We start from the raw sequence: 14,017 nt of genomic DNA on the forward strand, positions 1-14,017 counted from the left end.
ATTCTGTAAAGAAAAACTCAACTCGAAAATGCTGGAAATGTTTCACTGTACATCGAGGGAAATTCTGTCGAAACAACTTTCGACCAATTTTTTGTAAATATTTTTAGAACATATGTCACAATAAACTCAAATTTTAATCGACACCAGCTAACAACTTTTTCATATTATCAAAGTGACGCTTTTCAACAACTTTGCCAAATGCGTTTTTCCCTAAGTGTTCTATCAAAAATCAACGTTAACTAGATGACTTTTTCAATTGAACATCCGAGTAAGAAAGACGAACTTTAACAACGAATCCTTTTGGGGTGAATAATATGAATTTTGTAGTAGAAAAAAAGATGATGAATAATGACCACCCATATAAGTATCTAAAAATTCTTGAAGAGGTCGTAACTCGTAACTGTTGCTGCCTAATTTTATTGGCATTTGTTTCTCTTACACTGAGAAGACTTTTCTTCAAATTTTTCATAAATAGTTTCAGAATGTATTAACAATGGAGTAAAAGGTAAGAGTACCTATTTGTTATGTAGAATATCAGTTTGTTATTATTATTATGTTAGGCGATCGGGCAGAGGTCTATGCCTGTTATGCCCGCGCCGTCGCGTTAAGTGGGAAGTACCCAATATTTCTATTGGGAGCTGTAAATGTCATATTTAATTTTAAAAGCCATTGTTGACTGTGAACTGACTATTTCTTCAGGCAAAGAGTTCCATTGCTGAAAAACTCTATTACTCAAGAAGTGCTGCCTTACCGTGGTCTTAAACTTTTCTTTAGCCAATTTAAAAGAATGTCCTCTGGTAAGAGTATGTGAATTAAGTATGAAGAGCTTGCGTATCGGAGACGACTTATTGGACATGGCTTGAAATGTCGTGATAAGATCACCTCTTACGCGTCTATTTGATAAAGTTGGAATTTTCATTATTGCGGTATTCTTGTAGCCCTACGTTGTAGTCAACTTCAAATTCGCGAGCAGATATGAAATTGTGATAAGCGGATAAGATTATACTGGTTAGTACAGACATTCAAAGCTACGTTTTTGTGAAAGTGCAGGAATAGAGGACACTAAATTGTAAGTTTTTAATTGAATATTATTATCAGAATTCTTCAGAACATCATTATAAGCAGAGATGTTGAAGAATAAATACTTAATACAGATATCAGTATATCACGCAGTGAAACATTTATAAAACTGCCGTGTTGGCAATTTTATGGGTCGAGTCCATTTCTGTTTTCAATGGTAGTTTATAATACGAGTATTACTTAGTTCGATAAAACTTTAAAATGTTTCTCATGCGAGTCCAAATGTCACGCTAAATGTTTAAAGGTCGATGATGCTGACTTAAAAGTTTTAAATAAATATTCTAATTTTCGTTATTTATGTAATGGCTGTAGAAGGTTCATTATTAAAACTCGATGTTCTAAAAGATTCGTTATTGATCTAAATTCATATAAAAACATAATCAAAGCAGGTAAATTGTTGATTGTGTATGATTATTTCAAAATTACGGGATGCAACTGAAATTCGACGGTTCTACAAGTGTTCTGGCTTCAACCATTTATCAAACCAGTGTAATGAAAAATACCCCACTTGCCCAAAATGTGCTGGTAAGCACTTGCATAAATAAAAACATCCTTATTATTAAATCTGTTAGTGAAAAAGAATTTTTAATTCTATAAAAAAGCTAATACCCTCGTTATTAAGTGTTCCAGACCAAATTTCAACATTGATTAACAAGGACTGTGCAAATGTTTTCGTTAAAGCTCGATCAATCATTTTTAATCTGATTTTAACATCCTGTGTACCTATTTCCTCGGGACTGGAAAATCTCGAGAGTTTGTCCCGTTTACAAAAAGGGGAATAAATCAGACATTTCGAATCATAGGCCTGTGGCAATCCTCTGCAATTTTGTAAAGATTTTTGAAAATGTAATTTACTCCAGCTTTTCAGGTCATATTTCACAAATGATTACACAGTTTTTTCTCAGGCTTTAGATAATAATAGTCAAGTCGATGTCATGTACGGAGATTTTTCTAAAGTTTTAATAAAACTGACCATCGTCTATTGGTAAAGAAATTAGAGCTTTTTGGTTTCTCGGATTCCATAACATTATTAATGAATTCCTATTTAAATGAGCGTTCTTTCTTTGTCACTGTTAATGGTTTCAAATCAAAGTTCTTTATTCAGCAGTCTGGAGTACCCCAGGACTCTGTTTAGGGGCCGCTTTTGTTTCGTATGTTTATCAATGACATTATTGACGTGATTGATGTTCGTTCTCTTTTATTTGATCCTTAAGATCTATTGTGTTATTGAATGATATGATGATTGTCTACGTTTGCAACAAAGCATGGATAAAGCATTTCAATAGTGTGTAGATAATCATTTGTTACCTACTGAACAAAGATAAATGTTATCTTATGACATTCAGTCGAAAAATTAGGGATATAAAATTTAATTATAATATTGATAACAGCACCCTTAAAGGACCTCACGTTGTATGTGATCTTGGGGTCATACTTATTTGATCCTAAACTTTCATTTGGCTCGCACATTGAATCTATTGCTACATCAGCTTTTCGTTCTTTGGGTTTTGTTATTCGCAATGAACGTAAATTCAATGATATTGAAACTCTTAAACTATTGTAGGGGAACTAGGGGCTTGTTGTAGCAGGGGTAAGTTGTAACACTAAATTTTTACCCACAATTTAAACTCTTTAACGTCAGGTATTTTACTGAATTTAATTCTTGCACCATAAGACATCATGTCATCACAACCACTGTTCCTTGAGCCAGCGCAGTAAGTGGATGTGTGCACGTGTTTCGTTTTAGCCAAGTAATGTAAAATATTGCTTTAGTAAAATTTGGTTTTTCGTATCAGTTATTAATTAATTTAAAACTTTTAGTTTAGCATGTAGCTCAAAAATTACTCAGCTTTGATATTCCTTACACATTTTGACGCTAAGCTATATAATTTTGTCGGAATGTAATTAAATGTAGAAAATTGTGCTACGGGGCATGTTGTAACAATAGCTTTGGGGCAAGTTGTAACATGTTACAACTTATCCCAAATTCACTTCTACAAATCTTGTACCTAGCATACGAAAAGCGAGCCAAAATTTTGACCTACGCCATATATCGCTTTCCAGATATATTAAGAAAAAGGAAGACAACACTCAAATTTTTAATGTTAACTCTTTTTCTAAAAGTTTATTTCAGTTTTACTGAAAAAAAATTGTATATAATGAAGTGTTGTGTTGACTTTTGAAAAATAAAGTCTAAATATGTATCAACATCAGCTTTATTTTTACTGGTACTACCTGTCTCATGGCTGTTACAACTAGCCCCAACCACGGGGCAAGTTGTAACAATGCACTTTTTTTAAGAAAATGCCTGGTGAGAAGTGAAGATGAACAATTTTGACCTTTTGCCTGTTCAGTCCAATAGGGGAATAGTTAGACTACCAATAGATACTTTTATAATGGTCAAACAGCTAATAGATACCAAATTATATTCGTTTTCCTAAAAACTGTTACAACAAGCCCCTCGTGACCCTACATAACTTTTGTTATCTCGACTTGAATACGCTTCTGTTGTGTGGTCACCACAGTATAATGTGCACATTGCCGCTGTTGAAAACGTCCAACGTCGAATTCTAAAATCATTAATATTCTTCAGTGATAACATGATAAAACAAACATATTGTTCTCAAAGTGCCACGATTTGTCGGAATGAAAAATAAAACCATAATTCAAAATAATTAGTTTTTGAAGTTTTTAAGAATAACTCTGCAAACGAAATAGTGTTACTATTAAAAAGTTGATTTGCTAATTTTCCATCTGAGTTTAATGAGAAAAGCTGTGGTCGAATTTAAATCTCTCAAACAACTGAAACTTAGACACTTGTCACACATTTGGCCCTTGAAAATTCGTATATGCCTATAGTACATTATTATTATCATATTTTTGATGATATCTATGTATGGTTAATTCATTATTAATCATATAACTTGATAAAACCTAAAATAGAATAAAGAATTGCGATCCGCCAGATTGTATAGTATATTTTAGAAAAATTACATGGGAGTGTACTAAAACAATCATCTTTCGACAATACCAATACCATTTCTTTGAGAAATTTAAACATATGGAATAATAACAATATTTTTTTTTTTTCATTTTCAGACGTAGGGTGCTGTAGTAACCTAATCAATAAATTTAGTTGAGTAAAATAAAAAAATATGAAAATTCAAAAGTAAAAAATTTGCCCCAGAAAAACAAAATACCTTACTTATCTGTAAATACGTAGTTGTCTGATAATATCATATATATATATATATATATATATATATATAAATTAATTTACTGATCTTACCTACTTATGCGTATTATCAGTCTTGAAGAATTCTCAGAAATTTGTCGCTGTTATTGAGATAGTTATCAAAGCCATACGTTTTTAAGAGATTCCTAGAAATATATTTATGTTTAAGATATAGATACACCTTAGAAAAATAGTATTTCAGGAGGTGAACATAAAAAAAGGTATGTGAGAAAATACAGTTTTAGTATTTTGTTGATTGGTTTCACAGTTTTAACATTGGATAATAAAATCTCGGTTCATCCAGATAAAATGGCCGATATGAATAATAAAATAAATAAATATTATTTTCAAAGAGAGATGTGCAATTTTTTGGGATGCAAAAATGAAATAATAAATGAAAATGACTGGTTCCCAAATTTTTCAAAAATATTTGTAACACGCTGCATATGAAATATTTCTATTAAAAAAATTGGTCTAAAGAGTTTAGACAGTACTTCCCTCGCTGTCCGAAACGTGACGACTGCATGCCTATTATGTTTTTTTTTTCGCAGTGGGTTACAAAGAATTCGGTTTTGTAGTTCCTGAGTAAACCAATAAAATAAATTTACGCATTCATTAATTTTTTTGAGTCACCCTGTATATGCAAATTCAAAAAATATCAATGGAGTGATAAATCACAAGTACAGACTCATCATATTTTGTACAGGTTAGATAGGATTTATTCGGCAAACTTTTGAGCTGACGTCATCAAGTTTTTGGAGGGGATAACCAAATATATTTTGACTAAAGATTTATGATGCTCTTTAGAGCCTTAAAATATCTGCAACATTTCAAAACATTCGGTTTTGTAGATTCCAAATTAAATTGCAAAATGTTTCATAATTTTGATTTTATTTCAAAAAATCTGGACGTTTCGGGTAAAAACTCAATTCGGGGTCGTAAACTACATGTGTAGGACTATGTTATTTTATACAATTTAAGACCCATTTACTATGTACAATTTTGAAGTGACGTCATCGCATTAGTGGTGGGGATGATTAGACAAATTTTGGTTAGCGTTTCACCATCTAAATGATATTCCTAATATAAGTACAAAATTTCACAACAATCGGTCCGGAGATTATCTGTCTAATAAAAATCCGGGACGGCAGACAGACGGACAGACAGACGGAAATGGCAGACCTATTTCTTCGTCTTCTAGGGGTCATGAAAGATCGAGAAAACGTAAAAGTAGAGAGTCGGCCGACGGACTCGATTACAATACTTCCTTTGCTTACGCTCGGGAAGTAAAATGATGGATTTAGGCGACGTATTGCCCGAAAATGTTAAAAATGCAGCCAGTCAAGCATTAACAGTTTAAATAAAACCGGTAAAGTTACTTACATTTCTTGCTTTTTACATTCATTGCTTTCAATTCCTTGACAAATGCTGACAATTGACATTTCGGTAAGGTAATATATTACCCTACCGATTTTACACACAGGATACAGATGCAATAGTCTGTTATGGCTTCCTACCAGCCAACTTTTATAAATGTAAACAGGCATTTAATAGACAGAAACCGGTAAATACTTAAACACAAAAAAAAACACTAAAATGTATGTTTTCCTTATGAATGAACAAAAACTTTTTCGCTGTTTAAATGTGTAATAGCAACAAAGTAAAGTCAACAAGAAATAATAATAACTAATTGTTTTAACGTTTTTCTTAAGAGCAGAGAAACTGTTTGTTGTTTTGAAGATGTCTGTAATAAGTTGCTCACAATTGTGATCATTATCTGTTAAGCTTTTCGTTTTTTCCAAATTTTGCAAATTTCGGGGGGAAATAGGGGAAGAAAGATTGTGTGGTTTTCGTAAGTTTTTAAGTTCACTGGGGAGGGGGAGTGAACGGGTGCAAAATGATGTGTCCTATAAATTGCGAAATGCGCTCAAACGGAACTGCGCTAACAACTCTTGTAATTTTTCATATTTTCAAACTTTAAACTTCGTTAGTTTACTCAGCGTAAATTACGTTAAATGAAGTACCCTTTTTGTTGTTTTAGGATACGGCTAAGACAAGAACGCAAGTAATTCAGATTATGGCCGTTTTAAAAGAGAGGAAATTTGCGTTAACTTTATTTACTTTATCATCATTAATAACGTCATTCGACGTTCTCGCAATAGAAGAGGATGAAATTATACGCTTCGTAAATAAAACTCACATATATTGTGTGCATCCCGAAGATTTTCAATTGGCAATGTTTACGAACCCACCACTAGAAGGGATTCAGTATGGAAAAAAATTATTGGATATTGAAAATTGGGAAAACGACGACTGGAAAATAAACGATTTAAGTAACATCATATCAGTGGTAACCGACAAAAGATGGGAAGGTACGTATTTCTTTTAAATGACAATATTCAAATCTAAGCATACATTTACAATTCAAGAAACCAATAACGGATATTTTTGTGATGCAAGTGAGTTGCAACAGAATTCTACCCATCAAAAAGTTTGTGTCACGATATCGTGTAAAGGTTGACTGGCTTAAATTTTTTTAATAACAATTCTTTAAACTGACATTTTAATTCGTTGTTTTTGATAACAATTTTTTGCATCTGTTGTTAACAGTACGCTATTGTTGTTTATAATGTAGATATTTCCTCTTAGAAATTGCACTTTTCTAATTGATTTTGGTGTCTATATAACTTTAGACTTGTTTTTCATTAGCAAAGTGCAGTCACTTTCCTTGCTTAAAACATCGCAGCAAAATCTCAATTGATAGGTGGTGGAATTTTTTTACCACTAAAAATCTTTTTTGTAACAATGCGATAAACATTCATTTATTTTAAAGTTGCGGCTAAAATATTTGCTACAATTTGAGTGGAACACATATATCTCGTTTCGTTGGCGACAATTCTTTTATAGTTTTGGAAATTTCATTGTACCCTATAAAATTTTATTGGCAATAACGAGACGAACAGTTATACAATAGCAAGAGATATTTACAACTTATATATGTATATACCTATATGCATATGAGATTTTTTTGACTGATCTATTTTGTCTTTCAGAGTTCCCTGTACTCAATACAAACTATAAATATTTTCCTAATTTCAACCCTTCTGTAACATTCTCAATTTACCGGGGGGAAGATATACAATTATATGTTGATGATGAAGAGTCACTGGATTATTTGGAACCATCTCCCAAAAATAGGGAAGAATGGACTACATTTACAATTTTTTTTAAAGATAACTATGTAAATTACTTCATGAACAATGATCGCATTAGAACACATAACTTAAAACCTACTAACCTGGCAGTGAAAACGAAAAATCAAGCATATTTTAAAATTCATTCTGGTAAGTATAATGACGTTTCGATAATTGCATGACTGATATAACTGCTTATGATTTTATTAATTTTTACTTCCTGAGCGTACGCAAAGGAAGTATTGTAATCGAGTCAGTCGGCCGACTCTCTACTTTTACATTTTCTCGACCTTTCATGACCCCTAGAGGACGAAGAAATAGGTCTCCCGTTTTCGTCTGTCTATCCATCTGTCCATCCGTCTGTCTGTCCATCTGCCTGTCCATCTGTCTGCCGTCCTGGATTTGTATTAGACAGATAATTTCCGAAAGTACTGGGCCGATTGTTGCCAAAGTTGTATTTATATTAGGAATGTCACGTAAATGCTAAAAGGATAACCAAAATTTGTCTAATCATCCCCACCACTAATGTGATGAGGTCACTTCAAAATTGTACATAGTAAATGGGTTTTCAGTTGTATAAAATAACATAGTCGTACACATGTAATTTGAGACTCCGAATTGAGTTTTCATCCGAAACGTCCAGATTTTTGGAAAAAAAATCACAATTGTGAAACAACATTTTGCAGTTTAATTTGGAATCTGGAAAACAGAATGCTTTGAAATCTTGCAAATGGTTTACAGTTATGATAAACATGATATAATTTTAAACAAAATATATTTACTTATTCCCTCCAAAAAATTGATGACGTCAGCTCAAAAGTTTGCCGAATAAATTCTATCTAAAATGTACAAAATATCATGAGTCTGTACTTGTGAATTATCATTAAATTAATATTTTTTTGGATTTGCATATACGGGGTGACTCAAAAAAATTAATGAATGCGTGAGTTTATTTTATTGATTTAATCAGAAACTACTAAACCGAATGCTTTAAAATCTTGAAGATGCTTTAAAGTTATCATAAGCATGTTAAATTTTTGATCAAAATGTATTTGTTTATCTCCCCTAAAAAATTGATGACGTCACCCCAAAATTTTGCTAAATAAATCCTATCTAAAATGTACAAACTATGATGAGTCTGTACTTGTGATTTAGCATTCCATTCATATTTTTTGGATTTGCATATACAGGGTTACTCAAAAAAATTAATGAATGGGTAAATTTATTTTATTGATTTAATCAGGAACTACAAAACGGAATGGTAAATTTTTGATCAAAATGTATTTGCTCATCCGCCCTGAAAAATTGATGTCCAAAATTTTGTTGAAAAAATCCTATCCTAAATGTCTAAAGTATGATGACTTGTGATTTATCACTGCATAAATATTTTTTTTGATTTGCTTAGGCGGGGTGTCTACAAAAAATTAAACTGAGTCGATTTATTTTAAGAATGTGAAACCTTTTCTGGGGTTCCAACTGTCTTGTTTTAAGAATGTGAACCCTTCCTGGGGGTCCCAACTGTCCTTATTTAATAATAATAATACTAATGTTTATTAATACATATAACAGAAGTCGTTGTACACGTCACAAAATCAATACAAGGTACATTACATGCATACGGATTTTTACAACTTTAAAATCAAGTCAAAACATTGGATGGGGGCACAATTACTGAGGTGTCACTGAGGAATTAATAATAATACTTTATTACGGAATTTCTCCAATTTACACCAAAAATATAAAACTACAATATGTAAGCTATAGTAAGAAAAAATAAATAAAATATAAATATAAATATAAAAATAAAATAAAAAAAAATTCATAGTAATTGTAAAATGCATTTTTGATGAGATAATCTGATATTTGTCTCTTAAATTGCTTTATACCAAAAATTTGAGTACTTTCTGATACTGTAATGTAAAATTTGACAGAGTAATAAAGAATAAGGCGAAGTCTTATCGAGGGCCCCAAGTGTCTTTTTTTAAGAATATCAAATCTGCTCGCGGTTCCTAACTTTCTTTTTTTTTATTACATTGTGACCAATACTTTCTATATCGTTTTTATTCCATAGAGGTTATCACGAAAAACTAAAATTCCGTAAAATTAAATTTTATAATTTTTCAGAGAAGCAATATTTGTTGGACTGTACGTCAGGAGCGAGGGAAGTTCTGTCGAGATAACTTTCGACCAATTTTTTTAATTCATAAAATTAGTCGAAAATTAGTGTAAAAATTAATTAGGATGAAATATCTGAATACTACTGAACATACTCTCGGTTTCTTAGTTTTCAAGCTCGTTGAGATATTAAATGAGCAAATATTTCTGAAAACTGATTTTTAAACATGCAAGTATCATTCAAACGATTATTATTATTAAATATATTTAAGGATACTTAATCTGAAAGTACTGAAGCGAAGATAAAGTCAGATCCTGGTTCATTTTCACAAACATGTATGCTCTACATACTTTTCTAGCGTAGGTATATTTTGATCTGAATATACCACCAACCGTCGCTCCCCGCTTTAGCTTCAAAAGCAACTGTTCTAAAAATAAATTTTGACTTTTTTCAGGCAAATATAAAGAAGCTACTAACGTCACAAATACAACAAATGGTCCTACGACTTTGAGAATTCCTCACGTCAATAATCCTTCTTTTATTATACTCTACATTTCATTATGTAGATCATGTGTACTAGAAGTTGAATATGGCGGTCACCGAGAAAATATCACTTCAAATACCACAGAAACGAGTGATTTTGAAGAATGGCAGACACACAAAATTAATCTAACTTCCTCTGCAACAAACGAGGTAAATTTCATTAGAAAAAATAACAATCAAACGGAACACGGATACTGGAGACTGGATGCAAGACTCTATGAGTATGGACACAATGTGGGTAAGCAAACCCTAGATTCATCACCAACTCGTTACTAAAAATATTTTTGTTTTCATTTAATTTTACTAACTCAATTCAAAAATCGATAATATTAAATTAAATTTTATTTTTAGTGGCATATAAAATTACTCCTGACATCAGTCCAGAGGCCATAAGTTGCAACTATTTATTGCCAGACACCACAGAATCGAACAGAATGAAAAGAGGTATAAAGCCAACAGAATCTTCTAGACAGCTCGTTAATTGTCCATTGGGCATGGTCGGCGCGAAATGTGACATCAGTTGTGCAAGCATTTTAGGAGACCAATATTCGGAATGTCAAAAACATAAGATTTGCGATGTGCAGGGTTGTCAGTGCCATCCGTATTATAAAGGCAGTTGGTGTGATGAAAGTATGCATTTTTAAAACTTCATGAACTAATAGATAATATGTACAAAATTGTAGAGGTTGCCACTGGAGATGAACGTCAAGGCAGTCATAATGACAAATCTGCCAGTATTATCTCTAAAGACAATGAGAATCTAAAGAAATATGAAAAAAATGGTAAGTAGTGATTATCAACATTAATTTAGTGCGTATTCACGTCTATCTTGTTTTTTCTAATTGCAATTCTTAAAATTTCATCTACAGTAATAATCAACAACTTAGCTTTTGCTAAAAATGTCGCTGCTTTCACTGAGTTTTTTGACATGCTGTTAAAATGTTACTCAAAATAAAATAAGCTTCAATTCAGTACACATTTGAAAACAATGAAATATTGTGTAATTCTCAACTTCTTTTTCTGGAATCTAAATAAAACAACTAAAGAGCCTTCAGCAACAAAAAAATTGCACATACAAAATATCGCATTTTTGCTTAACTGAAAATCTAAAATATCACTAACATTTTAGGTTTAAAAAACAAAAAGATCATCATTTTAAATAACATACTCAAATACTGTATCCTTGCCTAAATAAAATAAGTAAACCTAGACAAGTAAACATTTCTGTAAAAATTGGCGTAGTTTTTATTGAAACGTTCTATATATATTAGTCACAGTTTTATGAATTATATCTTGCTACTTTTATTTTTTACAGATTCTACAAGTAGCTGGATGTTCTGGTCCAACATATTGTTGTGGGTATTACTACTATGCTTGATTTTATTTCTAATTTTCGAACGTATTATTATCAAACGCAACAAAATTTCACAACCTGTTGACGACAAACCATTAATCAAAAAATCCAAGCAGTCGGATCATTTTTTCCAATGTTGTGGTCGAAAAGTAGAGGCAAATCGTTTTCTCAACAGTACACCACATTTGGAGGGACGGCAGTTTGGATTGAAGATTTAACTATGCGATTTAAATTTTTTTGTCTACATACATGTTACATTTTATAAACTTGAGTGGAAGAGTTAGATTTGTAACCCATTATACACAATGTAAGGGTTGTTGTGTCACAGTATAGATATCAATCAGTAGAGACAGCTCGTCGTTTTTCGTGACCCGTTTTCGTGGGTGGTCGTTCGCATTATGACCGAATGAGGGCGCCCAACTGACATCTAAAATATTTGAAATTTGGCAGTTTTGTTACAATATTTTTGCCGGTTTTGCTTGTTTAATAAGACTGCTTTTCCGGTAGAATTGTACAAATAGTATAAAAATGTAATTTTCACAATAAAAGGTAAAATCTTTTACCGATGAATTTTCATACAGGATCCCTGTTGTGCGCCTTATTCTCTCCATCGTGTTTGGAATTCTTGGAAAAGATAGTAAACATAACACACTTTTTGTTTAAAAAGTCGTCGCAAAGGGACAACAACGGTGGTTATGAAATAAATAATAAAAATTTATTATATGTGATTCCGTTGTTGTGGTAAAATTAAATATAAAAATAATAAGAAACAAACTACACGTAACAAAAAATTATATAAGCAGACCTTCTCTCAATAAACAAATTTTTTATTCATCATGTATATATATATATTTTTTGACCTACACAATCTTGAGTTTTATTTTGAGACGTTGCTTAACCCATAAGCAGTCGCGCGTGGGTAAAAATGACCCAAGCCGTACATTTTGTCAAATATCCTTTTCCGCTTAATCCCTATGGACTTCCGGTTTCATGAATTCCTTAATTATTCTTACCTGCGTCGACCCATACCAATTACCTGCACTTTATGTGAGCCGACAAATATGCATTTTTTTTGTAATAATTTTTTTTAAATAAAACTTTTACTTTATATGATATTACGCTTACGGGTTAAGTTGTTAGGTAAAATGGGTTTCACTATATATTAACAAGACGCCTTTGCCAAGACGCACTAGAAAACTATTTTGGATGGATTAGCAAACAAAATGGAAATTCTATTAACCCCACATCTAATCAATTTCAAATGGCTTTTAGAAAATTAATAATACGAGATTATTTTGATGAATCGAACACAGGTAATCAAAACTGCCAGCCTGATATGGAAGAAATTTTAAAGTTAAATGTAGGTCGTCGTTTTAATGAAGAAGAATCAGTCACTACGATGCGGAAGACCACCTTAAAAAATTGTGATTATCACTTTCACACAGCTGAACAAAACGCAATTATTATATCTGTGGCTACCTAATTCGGAAATATTTATTAGTACATACTTGTAGTGAATGTGAAAAATATGCAAATGAAATAAAAGTTTAAACAACACAAGCATATATTCACATTTCAGAGCCTACCAAACGAAGAATTGCGAGTTATTTGGTAAATTATATATGCCAAACGATTATTTCTTTTTTTTACATTTGTGAATTAGAGCAAATGTTTAGTGAAAATTTTGAAAATATAATTTTACAAACAACTACTTCGTTGAAATTTTTAAATTTATATAAGCAAGCTAGATTTGTTCATCCATGCCAAAACTTTCCATACGATTATTTGCTTGCTTTGCATGCTAGGATGAGATTATTTTATGCACTAAAATTTGTAAATGCTAGCTTTAAATTTACAAATGCCAAAGGTGAAAAAATTAATAGAAAGAAAATAATTTGGCAGCATTAACTTTTCTCATTTTTGTATTTTAATTTTTATTTTATTTATTTTTTCTTAAATAAACCTCTTTCTTTTTAGATGAATTTATTACATTATTTTTACAATGATAATTAAACCTCAAGTATTCGGGGAAAGAATGTGCGAATTGTCAAATTGTATAAGTAATAAAATAAAAACTGTAACAAATCATCGTGTTTATAAATTAAATACATATCGACTTTTTTTTTTCTTATTGCGATTCACGATTATACGATTTGAGCAAACTACACAGTTTGCAATAAATTGCGTACACGAATCAATTTTTTACTTCCCGAGCGTCAGCAAAGGAAGTATTGTAATCGAGTCCATCGGCCGACTCTCTACTTTTACGTTTTCTCGATCTCTCATGACCCCTAGAAGACGAAGAAATAGGTCTGCCATTTCCGTCTGTCTGTCCGTCTGTCCGTCTGTCCGGATTTTTATTAGACAGATAATCTCCGAAAGTACTGGACCGATTGTTGTGAAATTTTGTACTTATATTAGGAATATCATGTAGATGGTAAAACGCTAACCAAAATTTGTCTAATCATCCTACACATGTAGTTTACGACTCCGAA

General features: G+C 31.7%; 1 protein-coding gene across 1 annotated transcript; it reads left to right on the top strand.

Annotated features, from left to right (window-relative positions):
* The first annotated feature begins 966 nt into the window (after nucleotides 1-966).
* LOC135139155 (uncharacterized) lies at nucleotides 967-12,363 on the top strand. Its single transcript, XM_064069280.1, has 7 exons — nucleotides 967-1,069; nucleotides 6,357-6,687; nucleotides 7,369-7,659; nucleotides 10,080-10,406; nucleotides 10,520-10,798; nucleotides 10,852-10,950; nucleotides 11,484-12,363. Exons 2-7 carry the CDS (start codon nucleotides 6,393-6,395, stop codon nucleotides 11,738-11,740), a joined length of 1,548 nt encoding a protein of 515 aa, XP_063925350.1. The 5' UTR covers nucleotides 967-1,069; nucleotides 6,357-6,392; the 3' UTR covers nucleotides 11,741-12,363.
* Nucleotides 12,364-14,017: the final 1,654 nt, after the last annotated feature.

This window comes from Zophobas morio, unplaced genomic scaffold (assembly GCF_036711695.1).
Source record: "Zophobas morio isolate AGI-343-1 ecotype UQ-CSIRO unplaced genomic scaffold, CSIRO_AGI_Zmor_V1 ptg000030l, whole genome shotgun sequence".
NCBI lineage: Eukaryota > Metazoa > Arthropoda > Insecta > Coleoptera > Tenebrionidae > Zophobas > Zophobas morio.

What these genes read in the sequence shown, in the direction of transcription:
- LOC135139155 (XM_064069280.1), top strand. Translation starts at nt 6,393, where the DNA reads ATGGCCGTTTTAAAAGAGAGGAAATTTGCGTTAACTTTATTTACTTTA. An exon ending in TGAGTATGGACACAATGTGG is followed by an intron (nt 10,407 to 10,519) that starts GTAAGCAAACCC and finishes TTTTATTTTTAG; the next exon opens with TGGCATATAAAATTACTCCT. An exon ending in AGGCAGTTGGTGTGATGAAA is followed by an intron (nt 10,799 to 10,851) that starts GTATGCATTTTT and finishes ACAAAATTGTAG; the next exon opens with AGGTTGCCACTGGAGATGAA.